Genomic DNA, 22,759 nt, shown 5'->3' on the forward strand with positions numbered 1-22,759 from the left:
AACTTTTTATCTGAATATTGCCTCTTCTTGAAAGAAAAGTGCAAATTTGCGTGGTGCTTCTAAGGTGGTAGCTCTCTTTGCTCTTTACAAAGCTAAAAGTTATTGTTTTGGCGCAATCTTTAGTTGTGTGCTTGCCCACGTAGGTATCCGGCGTAGCGCGCTGAGACTTCCCCAAAGACAAAAGCTGATATAATACATGGGCATAATATATATGTTTGACATACAGTAGGGCTCAGGACTTCTGCCGAAGACCAGTCCACTCAGCAGGGACATAACGACGCAGAACCTACGTGGCTCCATTGCTAAAACTGAGGCTTAAACAAACAGCCAATGTACTACATAGTCCCTCGGTCAACCTCTTGTCTCCGTCATTGCAACGTTATCGGCCCTGTAAGGAAGCACTCATGAGCCAAGCATGTCAGGTACTGAATTTCCGTGCAATCAAGAAAATAAGTGACCGTAATATCACTTATTTTTCCCCCCCACCCCCCAAAAAAATAGTTCGGCTGAATCCGGATTTTTATCCAATGTAAAATGAATTCGGAGACAGGGAATGTCCTGGTCATAGTTGAAGAGGTACTGGCCTAAAATCAGATTCTTGTAGCAAAGAGTTGAATTCACCACTATTTTGTAGGGGTATAGCTTCGCTCCTAATCCTTCCTGCCTCGTTGTTCGCACTTCAGAGCTGCCCTGCCATATGTACTTGGATTCCACCCAGGAGGAGGAGGAGCTGTCCAGGAAATATTCCAAATTCTCATAACTGACGTCTCCACACAAGTGTGGAGGACAGCTTCGTAGTGGACTTTTCCTAGATATTTTACGACTAGTGTCACTTCAGTTGTTAATGGCTTAGCCGCAGACCATGGTTTTGGGGTAGTCGCAAAAGGCAGGTGTCATTTTCAGCCATTTTTTAGAGGACAACACTAATTCTTCCATTTGCAGGATACGCACATCTTCCACCACGCAAAGGCTTTCAGCTAGCAGTGGGAAATTGGTTGTTATCCTGTAGGTTCCGGTCTGCTTTTCGCTGACACCAATGTAGAGAGCCAAATACATATATATATATATATATATATATATATTTAACACAGTAGAGCTTGGCTATTGATGAAGGTACAATGACGAAACACTTGAATGGCTCTTCTATAAAACTGAAAATCAAACAGGCGACCAACGCATCACAATAGATCACCTCAGACTGTATTTTCACTCAGTGGTATGGCCTTTGGACCATGTTAACAGCTTTCCAATGTGTCGAATTTGGCGTTTATCTTTCAGACTCGGCCTTCACCATCTTGAAAATATTTAGGCATTCTTCAGTGGTAATATTATGAATGGGCTACAATGATCGGAGTTAAGCATTTTTCTAGAACACTCCCTTCTCAGTATTTGATGATACCAGTTTCATTGAGGGGTTTTTCACTAAGCTTTTCTTACCTTTCAGGTTTATTCAAACAAGCATACATTACACCAGCTATTCCCTATGTTTGTAATATATACTCTGTCATAACGCTTTGGCATGGTACGACTTCAGAAAAGGCACGGAGCCCTATTTTGTTGGCAGTAGCAACCGGACCCCATTGGTTTGCACAGCAACACATATTTCAAAAATCGAATACTATACTTTAACGTCATAGGATTGACCTATGGAGACTCCCAAGAAATGAGTAAAAATATCATCTTCCTTAGGCAATTACTAATATCTCGAGTTCTGTATGAATACTACCAAAAAGTGAAGTGACATTGGAATTGAACCATCTGGAAAAGTGTATTCTATAAAATTGCATTACATTAAGGCACCCGCATGAAGATATCAATTGTTCAAGCAGGCGATGCTTTCTCCTCGTCGATATAAGGTGATTGGGGCCCAGATTTACAGATGACTGGAAAGAACTGAAATGGGTACAAGGTGGCAAGAGTGAATGGTTACCAAACACCAAACTCGCAAAATTATACTGCATCTTGTCTTTTATCAAATGGCTCTGCTTTGGACCACTTTTTATGAGTAGCGATTGGTATACGAGTTGCCCCCTTGCAATGTGTGATCCCCTCTTGATCAGTAACAGGCTTTTTGTTTGTTTTTCTCTCTCTTTTGTCCTAGTGGAATTACATGGATGTATTAGCGTCGTCAAGATTGAATGCTTTCCCACACAGAGAAGAATCCATTGATTAGCGATGCCGCTTTGCGGGTAGTTTGGGGGTTTGAACCAGGTCTTTGTGGTGCTCGACGCAGCAGGACAAGTAACGAGATCACGGTAACGACCTCCAGTAAAGAAGAGGGGTTCAGTGACCTGATATTTTGTTCGACTGTAAGGTGATCCGGGCAAGCGTTCGAGTCGTAGGTGGTTTTTATCTCGCTCTGTGTCATGGCTTTCGGGTCATGCTATCAGTTTTTCAACCTTCTCATGCACTTTGACTATGCGTTTTTCCACACTATCCTGGGTTTCCACGACTTCAGAAAAGACTCGGGATTATGAAGTAATTAGTTGAGATGGTTTGGAAGAAAATAATCTGCTAAGGTACAGTTAAAACTGTGTAGCCGCCCGAGCCTTGCCTAAAGCCGTAACAAGCCAAAAAAGTGTATCAAAGTATATGTCACTAAGGTAAGGAAAAAATTAGGTCTGCCATTATGGCTGAAAACTAGGCCGACGTGTAAATTGCAGCCTTTGGAGACTCAAGCGTCCAAGTAGTTCAACCCAATTAAACAAAGTATCCGGCTACCAACTGCCTCCACTGTTTATTTTTTGTGTGTGTCTGAGCTCGTTTGCAATCACGGTGCTGTTGCTTCTTTACAAAGTGCTGAAACGGAGTAACTTAATAGACATAACCGGCTTTTTAAGCCCAAAGCATATGACTTAGTAAAACTGGCTGCTTTTATGTAAATTTTGTAAGATACTCTAACTTTTGAGTTTTAAACGTGTTATTTAAACGAAAAATGATTAAAACAGTGACGTTTGCATTTGTTTCCTTGTAGTGTTTTAATACACCAGTGGACTTCCCTTTCAAGGTCGATTACCTAACTTGTTTCTGCCTACATTGGCTTTCGGTTGGTTTTATGGTCATTTTATTATTGATTCTACTACGATGCTTGCATAGGTTGGTTTTCGTACATTACCTTCATTTGCCAACCGCACTCACTACCATTGCCTTGCGAATTTCTTCAGTACTATGTGTTATTTCTCGTTTTTTCTTTCTATTCTACGCCTCAGGTGTCAGCACAATCAAGGCTCCAGGAATGCATTCTGTATTTGGGAGCGTTGTGCGCGCGCTTCCCATTGAAGCTGCCGCTCTGTCGGAACAGTGCAACAGCGATGAATTCCCTGAGAAAGTGAATCTAACCCTTGGAGGTATGTAGCTGACCACTGCACTATTTTCTAGTGTATCGAAATTTCGACGGAAAAGCTGTAAGAATGCCTGTCGTCAAGAAAATGGAGCTCAGAATGGCAAACGATGATTCGCTCAACAAAGATTACCTTCCTATTATCGGGAAGGAAGCATTTTGTTCCGCTGGTGTGCGCTTGCTCCTCGGAAAAAATCATCCTAGCTGTGTCTCAAGATTGGTAAGTCAATTTCTCCCATCCAATTTTTACTTAGGCGGGAGGTGTTCAAACAATTGGCGGAACTGGTGCCGTTTTCTTGTCCGCCAGATTTCTTCATAGAATTCTCGGTTTTAAGATCGCCTACATTCCTAAACCCAGTTGGCGTAAGTTTTCCTACATCCCAATGTATTTTTAGCCAGTCATAGGGGTATTTGTGACCATGAAGGGTACACTGTTAAGGAATATCGGTACTGGAATTGGAACAATCAATGCCTTGACATCAATGGCATGTTAGAAGACCTCTCCAATGCACCAGAATGGGCTGTTGTTATTCTTCATGCATGTGCTCATAATCCCACTGGAATGGATCTAGCCAAGACTCAGTGGCTTGAAGTAGCGCGCATAATGAAGGTATGTGATTTCGCAGCTGATGTCTTCCTTTTGTTGAAACAGTGAGCATTGTGAACGCATCTGATTCATGTTTATCAAGGTTTTCACAATGTATGTCTCAGTTTTTGCTCTTGTTGATTGCATTCTTCCTCCCGAAAATGCATGTGCTTAGCTTATTCCTCTAAGATTTGTTCCATATTGTATTGCTGTGGTACAACTATCCATTTCCGACGAAGATATTGATTGTTTCCTCTTGTATACTTGAAAGCCACCGCCTTCATTAGTAATCAAGCTATTTCCTAACTAAGACAAGAAGGCTCTTCCCGCTGTTTGACATCGCCTATCAGGGATTTGCATCCGGTGATCTTGACGAAGATGCTTGGCCTATTCGGATGTTTATAGATCATGGCTTTGAGTTATTCGCTGCACAATCTTTCTCAAAAAATTTCGGTCTCTACAGTATGTTCTACATTATTCATATCTCATTTGAATCGTCGAGCTTCTCTTATTGTTAATGTTATTCTCGTGCCAGATGAGCGGGTCGGAAACCTCATCTTTGTGGCCCGAGACGCGGAGACGACGGCCTGTGTCAAATCTCAACTTCTTGTTCTTGCGAGATATGTCTGGTCCAACCCCGTCAACCACGGCTCCTACATTGTCTCTTCTGTGCTGAACGACCCCGAGCTTACCGAAGAGTGGTACTTTTTTTTGGTCCGATATGCATGACGAAGCGAATCTTCTGGCTTCATTTATTTGCCTAAGTTTTGCACCATATACAAATAAGCATAGGTGCCAAATATTCCTAAATTTGCGGTGTTTCTTTCTTGTAATTAACAACTTCTTTTCGCATATTTTTCGACTTAAATATTGCGGGAATTTCCTATAATTCGTATTTTCCGTGACGAGTTTGGCTCAGAATGTATGTATGCGAACCGTCGGTCCCTTTATTACTGTACTGTTTAGTTCCTGTTGAACTTTAATGCTACGAAGCCTTTAAATGAAATGCATTTCGTGTAGACAACTTCTACTTCATTCACTGTCAGTCCTGACCTTGGTTAGGCTTCTGTTAACTCATTCGCCTTTTTACACACAGGAAACGCAATTTGGCAGAAATGGCCCAGCGCATAATTAAAACGCGTGAACTATTCCACAAAAAACTCGAAGCTCTTGGTACTCCAGGAAACTGGGATAATGTGATAATTCAGCGAGGCATGTTCTCATACACTGGTCTCTCTCGTAAGTATGTGTCAATTTCAAAAAATGCAAATATCTGGACTTGTCTTTTCCCCATAGTTGGTGTAAATGTCATACTTATTTAGAGAAGTTGGTTTCCAGCAGAGTTATTATTGCTGCTGATCATCGGTCAATTTTGTAGTCTATTTTTATTTTTTCTCAATACTTGTGCATTCGACTAATTTTGTGTGCTCCTTCTCTAGGATCTGTTCCTTAATTCTTTAATCCTACCCGTGCAAAACCGGGAAGGTGGTATGGAGAGCCGTCACTTGTTGCTTATGTTTAAAAGTAGTCCGCTGGTAAATTAACTGTTTCCCAGGCACTTTCCAGTTTAACTTTGTTTGCTGCAGGACATCAATATATTGTACACAACATTTTTTGTTTTCGGACTATTATTATCGAGCCCTCTTTAGTGTTGCCGGCTCTGATAACAATTAGGCTTCTAGGTGCCAGTTTATTTGCCAAATCTATTAGAACTTAATATTTAAGTTAATCTAAGGCTCGGTTTTACAAGCCGCTCTCTGTAATTGTCTTTTTTCATCTTCAAAGGTGAACAAGTCAAGCACCTACGCGAGAAGTATCATATTTATCTCACAGCTGAAGGTCGAATGAATATGTGCGGATTGAACTGGAACAATATGGACTACGTGGCAAATGCCTTTCACGAAACTATCACCGGTGGATCGGTTTCAAACGTTGATAACTGTGATGGAAATCGCTGATCAGTGCCACCATGTTGATTCGACTTCATTTGTACCTTCATAGTGTTTGTATCTGTTTCTTTATTTAATTTTTTTCTAAAAGTCTTAGTATTTACGATTCTATGTGCCAGATACTGTTACTGGGCTCTGATCACGTGGGTAATCGAGTAATGACTAGGTTGGTGTTGCTTCTTCATTGCCACTTATTAATGCTTAAAAAATCGCCGATTTTGTTTTTTGAAATAGCCTTATCGTACGGACCACTTCCTCTTTTCTCAAAACTGCCTGCTCAAAGCTACGAAACTTGTACTTTGTTTAAATTCGGCAAACACTGTGCGTGCTGTCAGCTCACCTCTTTAGATGTGACATCTTTGGGTTTCCCAAAAGAATGGTGCTCCAATTGAAACGCCTGCCCTAGGGATATCTCCAAGTTTTCTCCGCGTCTTCATCCCGATCCCAAGCTGCAGTCTGTTCACTTGTAAAACGATCAAGTGTCCACTTCAAATCGGGTTAATTTTTTCTTCACGCTTGCACGTGGCGTTTTGCAGCTTAGAGTTTCTTCTCACAAGTCCCCTTCTAAAAGAGAACCTAGTGCTGGATGTTCAGTTAGCGGGGGGATGTTTAAATCGTGCGGCTGGACTTCCTCTCTTTTGGCCTGATAGTGAGTTTTTATTGTTCAGCTGGCTATGCGTGCCATTCGGTCAGTTGAAGCATGCCACCGATCATCCATAGTAAACTTGGAGATTCAAAAGTTGCATATTACAATGGAATATAGCTTCTACATTAAATGGACATCAATGATCATTGTTTTTTAGTTAGCGTTATGATCTCCGGTGGATGCGGTAGGACTAAAGCCTTGAAAGCGTTTGTCACTCTCTTGCCAAGGTAATGTATCACAATCTTTACATTGAACGATACTGCAAGTAAAATTGCTATTTAGACTTGATACCCTCTAACTACACTCAGATTGCTGTCTTGTTTTTAGGTAAAAACAGGCAATGCATGCGTTTTTCGACAAGGCCTTTTCATGGAGTAATTGTCGCGAAAGCATAAATGCGTTCAACTAGCCGTGCTTTATTATTTTAGCATATCAGAGACAGATTTACACGTTTTAAGTGGTGACCGGTACGGGTGGTATTCTATGCTACTCCGTGTAGCACCCTGATTCTTTCCTTAATCTTGGGAAGTCATATTAGTATGGCAGAAAGAGCTGAGGCTACTAGCATGGCCCTGAAGCCATGCCGTCTAGCGGAAGTACAACCTGCGTAGACCTAAGTGCCTACGTAATAAAATGCAGTTAAACAAACCGTCAAAGCAGTACACATTCTTGCACCGTCTTTTCGTTTACTCCACCTCGGCTAACTCATGCCAGCTACCTCTGAAGGTGCAAATTGATCTAATGGTTAAAAATTGAAGCTCCAACTCGAATTCATAAAAACCGTTGAACCGTGTAAGTTTCTCATTTTCGGCCAAATTGCAATCCACTCTATGCGTCCGTCGACGAACGACCCACTTGTTGTGGACTGAAATAATTTTGTTAAGCAGAATTTGGTATTGGGTTGTTTTTGTGCATCGGTTCATTTGTCTTCGCTATGAATTAAGACCTCTTGATCATAGCCCCGAGACTTTCCCGAAGGCGAAAGAAGTCATGGTACTCGGGCTCGGGGCTACTGCCGTAGCTCGAAGGCCAGCCCGCTCAGCAGAAGCATAATAGCGCAGAACCCACGTGGCTCCTTTACCGAAGCTGAGGCTTAAACAAACAGCCAACGTACTACATAGCCGCTCTCTTGAGCGTCATTATTGGCGCTCCCCTCGGTCAACCTCCCATCTCCGCCATTACAACGTTATCGGTGCTGTAAGGAAACACACACGAGCCAAGCATATCAGTTACCGGATTTCCGTGCAATCAAGAAACTAATTGACCATAACGTCACCTATCTCCCCCCCCCCCCCCTAAAGATTTGGCTGAATCTGGATTTTTATCCAATGTGGAAATGAATTCGGAGACTGGGAATGGGCCGGCCATCTCGCGTATCCATAGCTGGTCGTAGGAACATATGCCCTTCTTCCATCACACAAAGGCTTATCAGCCAACGGTAGGAATGTGGTTGTTATCTTACAGGATTAGGTTTGCTTTCCGCTGCCACCAGTGTACCGCTGCAAGACCTTCCTGAAGAAGAAAGAAGACATAGTACTGGGGGGTATACATATATTTTACATACAGTGGTGCTTGAGGCTACTGGCATGGCTTGGAGGTTATCCGAGCCGGCGAAGTTACAATGGTGGCGATCTAAATTAACCCATTACCAAAAAAAAATACGAACCAACGTATTATACCTGCGCTCTATCCTAGCGAGACAGTGTGAACTTTAGGCATGGTTTATAAACGTGAAACAAGTTTACTACTGGGCCAGCGTGGGTGAGTCATTTTTGGCACCTTATTCTCGCCAGTTTGACCTGAATTGGGGGTGCGCCGCCTTTGTTTAACTGGAACAGATCAGTTAACCTATCATTACAACTATGCGAGTGACAAATTACATTTAAGTTAGCTCACGTTTGTCATCATATTATGGGGGCATAATGCAAAGCATCTTTTATACCATAATCATATTATTGGTTTATGACAATCGTAACTAAACTGTGTGTTCATAATGAAATGTCATGCATTTAATTGCCTTGAAATTTGTATGTGCCTTCTTACTATCTGCTTTATTTAAGATTTGGCTCCTGACACAGCATTCTTCTGTGACTTTTTAATCATACTAGATGAGGGGCTCTTTCAATATCTATTCATGCCAGTACTTTTAACTAGCTATTTTATCAAGGCCCGAGCTGTCCATCATAGTTCATTCGATGTCTCAATCATCAATATTTATCATGTGCTGTGGGAGACTCCCAAAATGTACCTGATGCATTTAATTCTCAAATGTTATTTACATATCGGTGTCTAGAAGGCAATAAGTGCAAAAACCTTTGAGAGCGCCCAGTAAATGCTGGAAAACACATTGTTGAGGTTTCAGTGCACTCCAAGAACCACATTTGGTTCCTCTGCCAAAGTTTAGACAAATCAGTGAATTTTTATCAAATAGTTATTATTACTTGTTGTGTTTGGTAAATATTTGTTGATTTGATAGCTCTTTTGTAGTTTCATCGTCTATGAAAAAAGGCCATGGAACTGGCTCGGTAAGGCCTGTCTTTTCTTTTGAGTACGTTTACTTATGTAAATAAGTAGAATTGTTTTTTAAATATGCGGCAGCTGTTCGAACACCGCGTCCGGTTACGGGTTCGGGCACTAGAAACACCATGATTCTATGTTGGGTATTTATTGGAGAGTATCATAGTGCCATAAAGTATGTATTTTTGTCTTCAGGCTGTAAACCTCGTTATTTATCACTTCCGATACTAGTTTTCCAGCTTGTTGCGTCAAAGTGACCCCAAGTATTTCCTGATTGATAACAAGACTGCAATAGCCCTACACTTTTCTATATGTAATCAAAAGATAATAAGCATGCATTTAAGTAATTTGTTTGTTGTGGGAAATTTGCAATTTGCCTTTATCTTTAGTCTACGACGTATGCACACGAACCCACGCTACCCCTCATACATCAGCGATCCGTGCAGCAGCACGGATCAAAGTAGTCTCACTGCCTACACACTTGATTAAGGTGTACGAGTGATTTTGTCCAGAGGTCATGGTCTGCTAATGACACTGTCTCGTCCGGAGCAGTGTGAACACTGTTTTTCCTACATCCCGAAGGCTATGAACCGGAGACTAACCGCTATCGTCCCGGCCCCTTGCCTTCCCCACAACCTCTCCAACCCCGCCCACGGATGGCACTCAGACTGTGCGCACTTATATCGATTGACGAAGCGGCACCCGCATAACGGGGCACATACACATGCAGAGCCCGATAAACACAAAGACCGCCAGATTAAATTACCAGCGGTGTATCCTTTTCCTGGTTGAAATGGCTCCCCGCCTCTTCGGTGCTGTGCGAGAGTGTGCACTGTGACGTCGATTGGTGCAAGGACGTTGATTATGGTGGAAATCAGCAACACAGTGTCCAACACCACAGTGACATCCGTATTAACAAAACGATGTAGCATCCCTCGCTCTGTTTTGGCTTTTGTTTGCATACTTAGGGCACACATACTCAATCTTCGTTAGTTGCACAATTCCCGAAAAAATCGTAACCGAAAATGTGAAATATTTATTTATAGACCCTACTTATTGAATTTATTTATTATAGCGCCCACGGTCGAGACCTCGTATTTAGAAGCACACAGTTTCTCCCCGCTCCATAGGTAAATGTTTGCCAACTGAGGTGAGGACACGGAATCCCTTCAAGGGGAATTCTAACTAGCCACCTGTGTGCTACCGTGATTGTCCAATCGGATATCAGACATGGTGGAACACAAAACATCTTGGTGGTGTCACCTCAAGCTACAAAAATAATTTACTCCTACGGTTTCATGTATCTGAACATTTAAGTATACCGATTTATTTACATGAAGAAGTGTTTGGGTGAACTCCCAAGAACCACCCCCTACATTGACCAAAACACAAGTTTTCACAAAAACTGAGGTAGATATAAAAGTGTGTATTTAATGCATTACGCAGCCAGATAACTTCGCAGTGTGATCAAACAGGTCTAGAAGTAGGGCTTGTCAATGGTAGCACTCCTCTTATGCCATAGCATGTGCCTGCGCCACCACACTCCTCAGCAGCATCGACTAGTCCCTCAGTCCTCGTTCAGCAGAAGGCGGGCGCAACTGCTCCGCTCCACACCCACCGCTCGCGCGTACGCTTGTGCACGCTGCAGACACACCAACAGCAGGGTTTTGGGGAGGAAGGCGGATGAATGTGTGGGTGGATGTGTACGTATGTATGTATGTGGTGAATGATGCACTCACGCACGCATGCACGCGAACAAGCAAGCACACGCAATAATGCCATGGGCGCGCTTTTCTAATGCAACGGCCCAGTGCCCAGCTGAGCCCAATTAGGGCGAACTGGCTGATAGGGTTTCTTGACCGTTCTCCGCCGACTCATCCCTTTTTCACCCACAGTCACCAGATTTGACCTGGGCGTCATGCTCTTTCGTTTCTGTACTACCGGCGTTTATAGGCTACAATTTGAAAACCAAATGAGATTATGGAGATGTGGCGGACTTACCTCAGTTTTGGATCATCCTGCTGTACTCCAAAACGGGTAGTGTTTGGAGTGAACACAATTGACATGAAATCTCACTATAAAACCCAGGTAATAGAACCAGGTCCGAGTAGCCTATGTGCTCAATCAGCACTCGCAATTACATATGTAAACTGTGTAAGTACGCTTGTGAAGGATGGATTCCAGGGGCAGCCTTTTTGCGAGTGTGTGCGTGTGAGCGTGCACTTCTCAAGCTCCTCATCCCCTTCTTTCCAACCCACCGTGCATGTCTGTGATTCTCTGCGCTTCATTGATCATTCCACGGCCTCGCACGCGCTGGAGCGGACGAATGGGGATTGGGCACTTCCCACACGTACTATCTCACGCCTTCTCCTCTTTTTGCCGATTGCGTGCACCCGTTCCTTCCTCCATTTGCCGTGGGGGCGAGGGGGCAGGGGGAGGGGTGAGGAGGGTGGAGTTTGTGTGTGTGTGTGTGTCTGTGGGTGCGTGTGTGGGTGAGTGCGTGCGTGCACGGATGAGGATGATGAAAGCACTCACGCACGCTGCGTGCATATGTGCAGCCATTAAAGGGAGTTTTCCCTTACCCCGTTGCACATTGCCCTGATTCAAACGCTAGTGCTTTGCCTCCGACCGCCACCATTAGTCACTCAGTGCAAATAAACAAATGAAACTGCCATTGTTGAGTCGCTGTGTTTTACAGTATTTGGGTGAACCTACACCAAATGTGTGATCAAATGTGCGTTTATTTTTAAGTTACCGTAGCGTATTTGATGTAACTATTCCCCAAGTTCAGGCACAGATGGGGGTGAATTCGTTTTTCCCCTCTGCTTCGAATATCTGTGCTTGATGATTACACATCGCCTTACATTCGGTGGCAGAGAGGGAAGCTTTTTGACCACGGCTAGAAGTGCCGTGGAATTTGCGGTTGAAGAGGGAGAGGAATAATTGACCAATTAGATGTTTGAGTTTATACCATCACAAAGTGGGAACTAATGTGGGCAATGGCACTGGTGAGGGAACTGATTTCTGGAATCGACACCCTGACACCATCCACCTTAGCTTTTAATTGCCAGTCGTTGTAATAATCCAATAAACTCCAATGAGCTTATGCTTCTCCACTACCCATCTACATTAAAGTGTCTTCTGTTACACAGTAGCCTTGATCCATCAAAACGATTATCAGTACATTTTATGCCCACTCCATATGATATGGAGACGCTCTATTTGTTTTGTTGAACTGCGTGTCGTGTGAGTGGCTCAACCTCATACAGTACATTCGGCCAGGGTGGAAGCCTCCACACGAAAGAGGATAGAAAGTAGCTGGTGTTCAGGACGCACAGGTTCGGTGTAAATTGGAGTGCTGCCGTGCGTCTGTTTGGGTGGTGCATTAGCCGGCGGTGGAGGCTGTAGCGAAATCTCAGCGGCGATGGGTGGCTAGCTGGCCTCGGGGTGGAAATAAATGCCCAATCAGCGATGAACGCGCGCGAGAACACCGCGAGTGGCTGGGTCGATGAGACCTTAACTATGGGGCAAATAGCACACTTGGATCCCTCAAATGTTCCTCGCACTTTTACAAACAGGGAATTCCCTGTCTTTTAGTATCTTCAACATCTTGATATTTATTGTATATTACAGTCTGGCGGTAGCGACAACCATTTGAAACATGATAATCTAATTATTTTAGTCAGGCCAATCAGGCAATATAAATTCGGTAAAAATCTTATTTTTTGATTTTTCGTCTGTTTCGATGTCAAAATTAGTAATGCTGTGCTTCCTGTAATTGGGTCTTTTCAACAAGGCAATCTTCAGACTTGGTAAACAAGCAAATAATTTACCGAAGCTTTATTTAAGTGTTCTGGAAGTACATTTCGATTGGTTTTGTGTTAAGTAAAAGTTGATAGCGTGCAAGTAATAACCAAACACTTTGTAAGATTAAATTTGTGATTTCATCAATCTTCGTAGGTCTTAAGTAGTAGGTGGTTTGTTTAAACCATTTGTAATGCTCAACTGCTAGAAATTTTCCGCTTTTAATTTGCACAATTATTTGGTGGCGGTAGTTAAGGCAGCAGGTCAATTCACAACTGAGGGTCAGCACAAATCAGTGAACTATTTTTGAAGCATAACATTGAGCGAATGGAAGTTTTGTTATCCACAGATTGCCAGGTTTTGAAAAGGAAGCAGGAACGCGAAATTCATGGCATACCTCGGAATGGTACCAACATGTGCCTGTAATTTTCACACCCCATCACTATTATTTCAAAATGATAGGTTCACCTTCACACTGATGTACATCCCATCACCATCAAAAATACTGGGATTCGGGAATGCACGTATGATGAGGTCCTTCGAAGAAGTGACCCAATGTGTGTTGGACACATTCATCGCGTACTCTCGATGAAGCCTATTTGAGTGAGGAAGGTTAAAATCTCAACTGGGATGCAGTTGGGTGCAGTTGAGGTATTGGCACAGCCCAGTGCGATTTTGCCCAGCCCCTCTCGCCCTCTCGCCTGCACAGGTTGCTCGTGAGCGCAGTGGTGAGGCGGACGGCACGTGCGCGTATCGATCGGTTTGGCTGTGGCGCGCGTCCGTGCACGTGCTCAAGGCGGCCAGAGGTTGCGCGCCAGATGGAGGAGGGCTGATTGCTTGCGTGCCTGCGCGTGGCTGCTGTGGTCGTGGGCAGATTTGCACGTGGGTTGTGTGTGCGTTTGCGCGTGTGTGTGCTCACCTCCACCATCACTCTCACTAACCGCTCCCTCCAGCTCTCCCGTTCTCGGCAAGCCTCAGTGGCTATCACGTTGAACATCATGCAGAGACAGCAATGGTTATGGACGTTAGTCATGATTTGCCGTATTCTGCTCACAAACTGTACTCTAGCATCACTTGTTTTACTTTCGGGGTGGTCGAACTCCGAGATCGTAGTTGTGGCCACGCAATACCTCTCGCACCTTGGGCTTTGGAAACGAAGCTAATTTCACAAATTACAAAGAGGTTATAGCCCCATCCACAAACCTTCAGGGGCACCTGAACGTGAATAAGTTCAATCAATACTACGTATTGTGATTTCGAAACGTTAATCCGGTAGATGCATGGAATATGACCCTATTGACGATTGAACGTTATCCCATTTTCCAGTGGATTATGCCCATAATCGAATGAATTTATTGTCAACTCCATTTTTTGGATAGGAAACGCACACAAACCAATGCAAATAGCGAAAATATTTCACGAAACTTGAATAATTTAGTGAATGCATCCAGTGTGAATAAACATCTGTAGAAAAGAGGACTAAATGAATAAGAAACCAGCATATTTACTATATCGCCTCCTCATAAATATTGGTAGGTGTTATTAGTAAGCGTGAGGTGTCAACCGCCACCCTTCTCATAATGCCATTTTGGTAGAACGACGCCGTTATTGAAAAAGAACCACTCAGAAGGAAGTGCCGCTGTTATTTAGTGATATTCGAAAATACATCAAGGATATTTCAAAAGGCTTAGTATTGGTTCACATGATTTATTTTACCCAACCAAACGATGCTTGTGTAAGTACTGGGCAAAAATTTTGGTGATTTGAAGCATCCTCCATAGGCTGCCCAGATGTTCTGCCAGCAGTGGCACATTTGCCCGTCCACCGGTTCCTTGTGGTGCTTGAGTGAGGTGTACTCGAGAGGGAAACCCCAATGCTCCCCTCCGCCATGCACAACCTTTCCATGGCGTGTGCTCAGCCTCGCAGATGCACGGGAAGGGCGCACGTCCGCGTATGCTCGGGCTTGTCTATTGATTATTTCGTGCGCGGCAGAGCGTGCGTCGGTACGGCCACATGCCTGTGTGGTGTGTGCGTGGATGCGTGTGTTTGTGCATGCGTGCGTGAATGCGCCTGGGCTCAAAAACCAGCGTGCGCACGTATGAGTGAGTGCTTGTCACCAGCATTATCCCAGCGCTGCCACCATCGTCCCCACCCTTGTGATGGGCAATCCACGTGCTCTCCCCCCCACTCCACTTTACAGACTCAACACACCACATGCATGCCTAATGCACGATGCTGACTGTCGCCTGATTGGTTATCCCGACCCCATAGTGCTCAGGCGTGCGTGTGGGTCTATGCGTACGCACACACGGTAGCGTGCTCTTCCCTCCTTTCACCCAACTTCTCCCCACGCTGACTGGACGGACCGGACATTTGGCTCGACTGCGTGCTCAACCTAAAAAGCCGAGTAATTTAGCAAATGCAAACTCCAACTTCTCATAATAAATTGAAATGTAGGGTACGAGATAATACCGATTTGTCCAGAAAGAGTTCGATTCGAGATCATGGAGTTGCAGCCATCCATTTAATCGCCTTGGATGTTCTCAGTTTTGTAGACTGCTAAGTCATTCCTACGGGTTTCCTGTTTGTACAGTACTCCACCGTTTCATAAAAGTGTAACATTTCAATGCGCAAAACACAGAGATTGGGAATTTACTTATTTTGCATAACCACGGCTGTGAGGCATGCGGCGTTACTCAAGCAGTCGTAAGAACCTAGCTGCCTATTTAGCTATGCTGCAAAGATTTGGGAGTTCCAGCCGAATTAACCGGGGGTTAAACAATGTACAACCACCCGCGGTACACAAAGGTTAATAATACAAAACCGAAAACTCTAAAAGGGTAAAACATGCGTAAATATGAACATTGGAAGGTTTCAAGCTTCATTTTCTAGCCGGTTCTTGTGTCATCTCTAGTGATCCATTTACATTACGCCGTTGGAGGCAGCGTTCACTTGGGCCTCTAAATAGGCGCCTGATGATGATGATGATGATGATGATGATGATGATGATGATGATGATGATGATGATGATGATGATGATGATGATGATGCAAGTCAGTCTTTAATTTGAGTACTTGTAAAATGGAAATGGTTGACTAAAAAATAACCATGCAAGGCAATGTTGACAAGATCAAATCCTTTTTACCAATCCGCTTAAGGTCTATAATGACCCTAATAGTTCGCAAATTGGAAGAAATGAGGTTAATCAAAGTCTAACTTGTCAACTTTTGGAAAAATCAATTGTCTTTTGGGTAGTGGTTTAAAACATTTTCCCTGATACGATTGTAAAGTGATAGGGGGAATTTCCACGGAATAAAGGAAAATTTGATTGAATTTGGGGCGAATCATAGTATAAATATCAGTCAAGCACCAGCGCGTGCCGTGACCAGCGCGAAGAGATGCGAGTCGAAAGGTGAACGCGCCGATGGTGGTTGAATACGGAGCACCATGTCAACCAACGTGGCACACATCTTACCAAGTTCAGGAGGTGAGTCCGGGCGACAGCACAAAATCACGTGCTGTGACACCTATGACGCATACACACGCACACGTATGCACACACCTACACACACACACACGGGTTTAGATGCGCACGCACAAATCGATCGGACAGAGGCCATGGCCAATGGTCAAGATGCGACAAAACAAAGCTGCGACAGCTAAGCTCACTCCTGCCCTCGGAATTGTTCAAATCGAAATTTTGGACTGAATTCGCTCAAAGGGGCCTTATTCGGTAACCACATTTCCCCATATCATTTAATATTTCAAGCGCTGCGTAGGGTCGAACTGCGCCTTCTCCGAGTTCTGGGGGAATTTAAGACTTAGAAAACGAGAGGTATTTTGGACAGCTACCCCTTACAGCCATGGTTGTCAATTAATCCTTCCCTATATCCAAATCCACATCGATGCAACTTCGAGTGGAGTGCGAAATTTATTAGTCAGAATGCCTCACCGATTGAATGAGTAAAACTTAAAGAAGCATTCACATAATGCTCAGATTTACAACTCGCATTGCAACACCTTAAGTCAAACTGTAAAATCAAATGGGCCTTCTTGACGCGTTCAAAGCAGGCATCAGCACTTGAGTGCAAATAAGCTCTGTAATGAGACCAGTGGGAATTGAAACGATCATTGCACGTTAGTATCGGTAGGCAGTACCAATTGCCATTCTAGCACATAAACCTCATGAAATGCAATGTACTAACATCGACCAGAATTGTGTACGGTTCAGGACCAACTCTCCTGTATTCCGACATGATGCCAATCCACCTTAAAACGCACCGATATCACGCGCTATTAAGATGGAAGCTTCGTTAACTGACGATTCGCTTATCGGTGGGAACACGCATGTACACAGAGAGCAGTGCTAAGCACACGACTCACCTTGGTTTCACAAATTGAAGATTCGGCATAACGTGGGCAAGGCAGCACACAGTGGGGATCGAAATCGAGACGTTCAATTGCACACACCAAATGGCATCACCACTCACGTTTGGTCGCGGAAAAGTGCGTTCACGCATGCACGCAAGCACATGGACACACACACATGCAAGTATCGATCCTTGAGCAGCACTCAAATAGGTGTCCGCCAAGCAGACTTCAGCACACTTCACATTCCCGGCAGGCGTGCCTTCCACCAAGGCACGAACCATGGCCTTCACAGCAGACGGGAGGCACGAAAGTGTAGCCTAGTAGTAAAACACACCACAATGACTATACTCAAGGAAAACCGCTCCCCTCTCCCAAGCCTCTTCCTGGAAAACCGTCCAATTAAGGACGCGTAGGAGCTCAACCCACTTACTTGCAACTGATGTCAATCTGTCCCCTGAAACTAGCTAAATAAATGTATAGCGCATTTCCAAACGAGTCGGGTAAAAATTCATTCCCAAAACACGGAAAACTGAGATTAAAATACATATACGTGTATTGAAGGGTAACAAAAAATGAGATCAAAGATACACTGCTTCGATGGATACACCGGAATGTGTTTAATAAATGCGTTGTGATGTAACCGTCATGGTTGAGACACTCGTTATTGCACAGAAATTTCTACGAAATCTTGATGGTGGGAGACTAGAGATGCAAAATGGAATGTTTCCTGTTAGTCACAACAAACACGCCACATACACAACTTGAACTAAGTGGACGCCTATTATACAGTAAGTAACGTTTTAAACCCTTCTTAGCCCGGTTCCGCACCTTCGGTGGAGAGAAGTCGAACGGGCGTCACTGACTGTTTCAGCTCTGAGCGGCGGAAATGTTTATAGGTGGCCTGAGTAGGTGGCGATGGGGATGCGGAAACGGGAATCGGATCCTCCGAAGACTCTGCTTCTGCCTGAGTGTCAGCTCCCGGATCTTCCATACAAAAAGTATGTTCGGAAGTGGGAGAAGCATCGCCTTCTGACATATCCTGGGGATCCAGACCTGCAGGAATTAGCTTCCCAGAGGCCTGTGCGGCTGCTACACGTGACGTATGTAGAATTGAGCGTACATGGCGTTTCTTGTCCTCTAAACGAATGAATTTTTCATTGCAAATTTCGCAAGTGTAGGGCTTCACGCCGGTATGAAGTCGTTCATGACGCTCCCGACAAAATTTGCGATTGAAAGTTTTTCCACAATATCGACACTTGTAAACCTTGTGAACGGACTCCATTGCTGAAGTAATGGTTGACGTTGAATTGGTATTTGACAAATTAATCGAGGCAGAAAGTCCTGTTCTAGCTGCTGGATTTGGAGCTACAGGAGCTAATTTACCGCTACCTTTTTTGATAGGAAGCTGAAGACGAACCCCTCCACTTTGTGAAATTAAAGACGGAGGCTTTGCTTCACTAACTTTCATCTTCCGTACGCAAGTATTTGAGGTGACAAGTGAGGCTCTGGCTGCTTTCTCAGCCTCGGACGCTCGAAGCTGACCACGGATGTTCTCGAGAATCCTATCGATGGTAGAATCTGGAGACTCCTTCAAGGGCGGTTCAGATTTGATTTGTTCTGTTACTATGGTTCCCGAATCTGTCGTCAGGACAGGACTGTCATTTGTCCTTTGACTAACGGCATTCATAATTGGCGAATTTTGGTCTCCATTTGGAACAATCTTCGGACATGAAAGGAGTACTGATCCAGGCAGAGGTCCGGGAGAAATGGTTGGATTGCGTGGAAGAGTGCCAGTTACAGCGGCAACAGCAGCAGTCAGTGAGCTAATGTCCAGTGGTAATTGGGGAGCAGATGGTGGGTCAGAAACCGGTTTTGCATCAATGCTGGACGTCATAACAGGGGCCTCTGTAGCAAGAGTATTGGCGGTTTTCGAAATCAACGATTCGCTTGCTGAAGCAGTTGCTAATGTCTTGGAACGACTTAAGCCACGTAAAAGAGCCGTGATTGCTGATGCGTTATTCGGAGCTGGAAAGTTCCGGTTATTGGGATTTCCAATTGAAAGAATGGTGGCGGGAGTGCTATTTGTTAAGGAATTCGGCAGACTTCCGATCACAGTTAAAGTCGGCTGAAGTGTAGCATTAGTGGTGATGGGCAAATTAATAGAAATTGGCGCAGCAATGCTCTGTGAAATTGTACCACAACGAAGAAAATTTACATTTCCATTTTCAAGCGTTGTTGTTGCATCACCTAATGAAGAACCAGAACGAACATCATTCTGTTCAGAATTCAAACTTTCATCAGACAAAACATTCGCCGACTGTGACGGTTGAGGGGCTTGCAAAACGGGGGTGGCAACAGTGTTATTCCCACTGGCGGTAGCAGCCGCAAACGCCGCAGCTACAGACTTGCTAATGAAAACACTTTTCGGTGGCTGACCTGGCGTTTCACAAATAGCCGTCAAAAGACTAGAAGGGTTGTGATCAGCAGATAAAGAGGTCGAAGCCTGGAGATTCTGTCTAAGCATAACATCGGCAAAAGGAACTGAGCCTTGACCATTTGGAGCAATTCGCTGTATTAGTGATTGGTCGGTTAAAGATAATCCACAAGGGAGGTTAGTAATGAAGGGATTGACGTCAGGACTTTTTTGAGGATCCAACTTAAATCCCGCCCCAACCAAGGAAGCTAGTAATGCCTGTAATGCTCCGGGTTGAGGAGTTTCAGGAACAACTACTGAATTACTTGCCCTCAACTGAGACTCTTCGAACTCATTATGCCTGGCCTTTTTAGATGGTGTAGATTCATCCTCGTTCTTCTCGTCTCCACTCAAGTCAGTAGATGTCACGACGTCAATTAATGGGATATCACTGCTAGTTAGAAGTTGCCGACGAGGCTTGTTTGATTTACGTCTTCCGCGTCTTTCTTCAACTATTACATCCGCACTTATATTTCCTAAAGAAAATTAACTCAAAGCCGACTTACTGTTTGATTGGTTTTTCACGGAAAGGCAACCCAAATTGCTGGATAAAATCGGAGGAGAAGCGGATGAATGGCATTCCGATGGTTTTGTTTCCACAGATAGAGTGCATGCAGACTCAATTGGCGATTCAGTGGGTGACCCTACACCATTCGCATCCTCCTGACCATCGAGAGAAAAGTTGATTTTGACGAATTTTTCGCTACAACCATCCACACTGTATGAAATGATTCCAGAGACGACCAAGTTCCTTGAAAAAGTAATGTGTTGTGAGATTGCGTGTTTTAATCGCCAGACAAGCGAGTCATCTAAGCATTCACCCCCTTCCAAAGCCATCCCAGGAAGTGCGATAACTAATGGAAACTCTGAAAGTCCCGCATGGCCCTCAACAAGAACCGGTTTACTGTTATAAACAAAACTGTTCTGTTCGAAGTTCCTTAGAGAGCATTTAAGTTGTTTAGCTGCGTTTGTCAAGTAAAAAACAATGGCTCTAAATTTTATCAAAAAGCATGTAAGTGGAAAATATTCATGAGTGAAGTGAAAAATCAAATAAATGCAATAAAACTTCATCAACTTATTTTGTAAAATCATTATAGGCATAGGCTGGAAACTGTCAATCTTAAGGTAAAAAAAATGAGGATTTTTTAAAATTGTAGTTGACCGTTGCGTTTATTTTGCATTTTGCCAGAGTGTGCCTTCAATTTCTGTCACTTGTAGTCATTTAACTAGATTTCCAGTTTTTCCACTAGTTGGTTACTGTTTCTGATGTCTTATGCCATAGCTCAATTAAATAGTGTGGATTTTTAACGCCCAACTTACTTAGGCCACAAATATTCACCAAAGTTCTGTTTTTTATAAGATATTTTCAGTAAGTACTTCTGTCTCTATTCTAATATTGACATAATTACCTCAAGAATGCAAAGTGATGGCTACAGCTATGGTGTCATAAGTTTTCCCCCAAGTCGCAAGAAGCCACTGTAGCGTGTCAAAATATGCATTACTAGCGTACAGAAGGGCTGAAAGCCATGCCTCCAAGCAGAACTGCAGTATTTAGGGGGTCATGCACCTACGCATATTCCCACATATTTATGCAAAATAGCAAATCACCAAAAAGCGTCGCATTTAAGGTGAGGCAGATCTACTTGCTGATAAGATACAGTGCTAATTTCTTAGCACCATAGTGTGGGATAGCGTCCAACCTCATTAAATTTTAAGCCACCTTTCTTTTTCCAAGGTACAATCACGATGCTATTTTTATTAAGATGGTCCTATTCTCTTTTTCCTGAGGCTAAATGAAACAAGGAGCTTGAAAGTCAACGCCTTTGAGTAAGATCTTAAACATTTTTATATGGATTTTATCGTTAAGACAAAGGTTTGAAGATTTAGCAACGGATTAAACTTACTCAGCTAAGCTAGTTTTCTGAAGGATGGATTGTAGCATTCCAAACTTACCCTGAAGTCGCAATGAGGTATGGAGATGTGGAAGAATGGTTACTTGCTAGTATATAGAATGACTTGGGAGCTGTAGGCATGGGCGGGAGGTCATAAGACAAAACGTAAGTACAAACTGCAAAGCCAGTTTAATTGAGTGTACGTCGAAACAAGGACTGAACAACTTAAACGCAAATATGAAGTTGATTTCTAGCTACAGGGGAAGTGACCTCAACACCTTTTTTGGAGATTATGTGATAAGGTTTAACATCAATCACACTCTCTGATTGATAAATTGGCTGGTTCTATATTAAATCAAAGGGAGTTGTAGGTGTGGATTAGTTCCTTGTGGTATAGTAGTTCCATGTAGCGGTTAATGGCATACTAACTTATACTCGATTTAGTGGTTACGTTTGTGAAAATCCCATTGAGCTTTTTAGAGAAAATACGATGGAGTTTGATAGTTAAATATGCTACATCTAAGCTAGGGATGTTTGTAAACGCTTATTGTCAGTGAAACGAAAAATAACTAACAAAAGAGGAACAAATTTCGCAAATTTTTGGAATTCTGTCACACAAGTTTACAGAAATTTTTTAAAAACCTTGTCTATTCACCCTCTAGATAGTTTATTAAGCGTGCTTATCGAAGTTGCACCCAACTGCACATTTTCGGTCAGCTATCTAGGCACAAACACACAAGTTGAGCTATCCTTCCGCCTGAGAAACCGTCACAGTGGCAACAAAGAAAGCCAAGCGAGAGAACGTAATCGGTAAAAGGCTCACGGTCTACCAGCAAAGTAAGTGCGAGTGAGGTCATCAATCCAATATGCACATGGCATGCGTCTACGCCTCACAACCAGTAAGACTGCAGCATCCACAGGCCTTTAATTCTACCAACAGATGGTAGGAAAGAAGCCGAAATTAAGTGTGTTTCAAAAGGAAAGGGCAGTTTCCTTTGCCGAGTGATGGAGTGCGGTTAGGCTTTAGTGCTGCTTGAGCCTTCACATAAATCACGACCAAGTGTCGCCTCCGGGGTTCGTGCGCCCACAGCGGCAAGCAGAACAATGAACTGTACGAAAAGTAATCGAAGTAGGCTTGCTTTCAAAATTTGAACAGACAATAGAACAATCATCTGCGTCTT

The 22,759-nt window shown here is 43.6% G+C and overlaps 2 protein-coding genes across 2 annotated transcripts; one reads left to right on the forward strand and one right to left on the reverse strand. All coding sequences in view use genetic code 11, as the record gives it.

The window, feature by feature from the left end:
* Positions 1 to 3,235: 3,235 nt before the first annotated feature.
* On the forward strand, positions 3,236 to 5,884 carry EGR_00314 (Aspartate aminotransferase, cytoplasmic; the record flags this gene model as incomplete). Its single annotated transcript, XM_024489563.1, has 8 exons — positions 3,236 to 3,347; positions 3,379 to 3,560; positions 3,595 to 3,703; positions 3,736 to 3,950; positions 4,238 to 4,388; positions 4,462 to 4,627; positions 5,023 to 5,165; positions 5,712 to 5,884. 8 exons carry the CDS (start codon positions 3,236 to 3,238, stop codon positions 5,882 to 5,884), a joined length of 1,251 nt encoding a protein of 416 aa, XP_024356241.1.
* A 12,140-nt stretch (positions 5,885 to 18,024) lies between these two features.
* Positions 18,025 to 19,737, reverse strand: EGR_00315 (Zinc finger protein; the record flags this gene model as incomplete). The annotated part of the gene is made up of 1 exon (XM_024489564.1): positions 18,025 to 19,737. The coding sequence occupies one exon, from the start codon at positions 19,735 to 19,737 to the stop codon at positions 18,025 to 18,027; it is 1,713 nt and encodes a 570-aa protein (XP_024356242.1).
* Between the last annotated feature and the right edge of the window lie 3,022 nt (positions 19,738 to 22,759).

The sequence above is a fragment of the Echinococcus granulosus genome (genome assembly GCF_000524195.1).
Source record: "Echinococcus granulosus chromosome Unknown EG_S00001, whole genome shotgun sequence".
Classification (NCBI taxonomy): Eukaryota; Metazoa; Platyhelminthes; class Cestoda; order Cyclophyllidea; family Taeniidae; genus Echinococcus; species Echinococcus granulosus.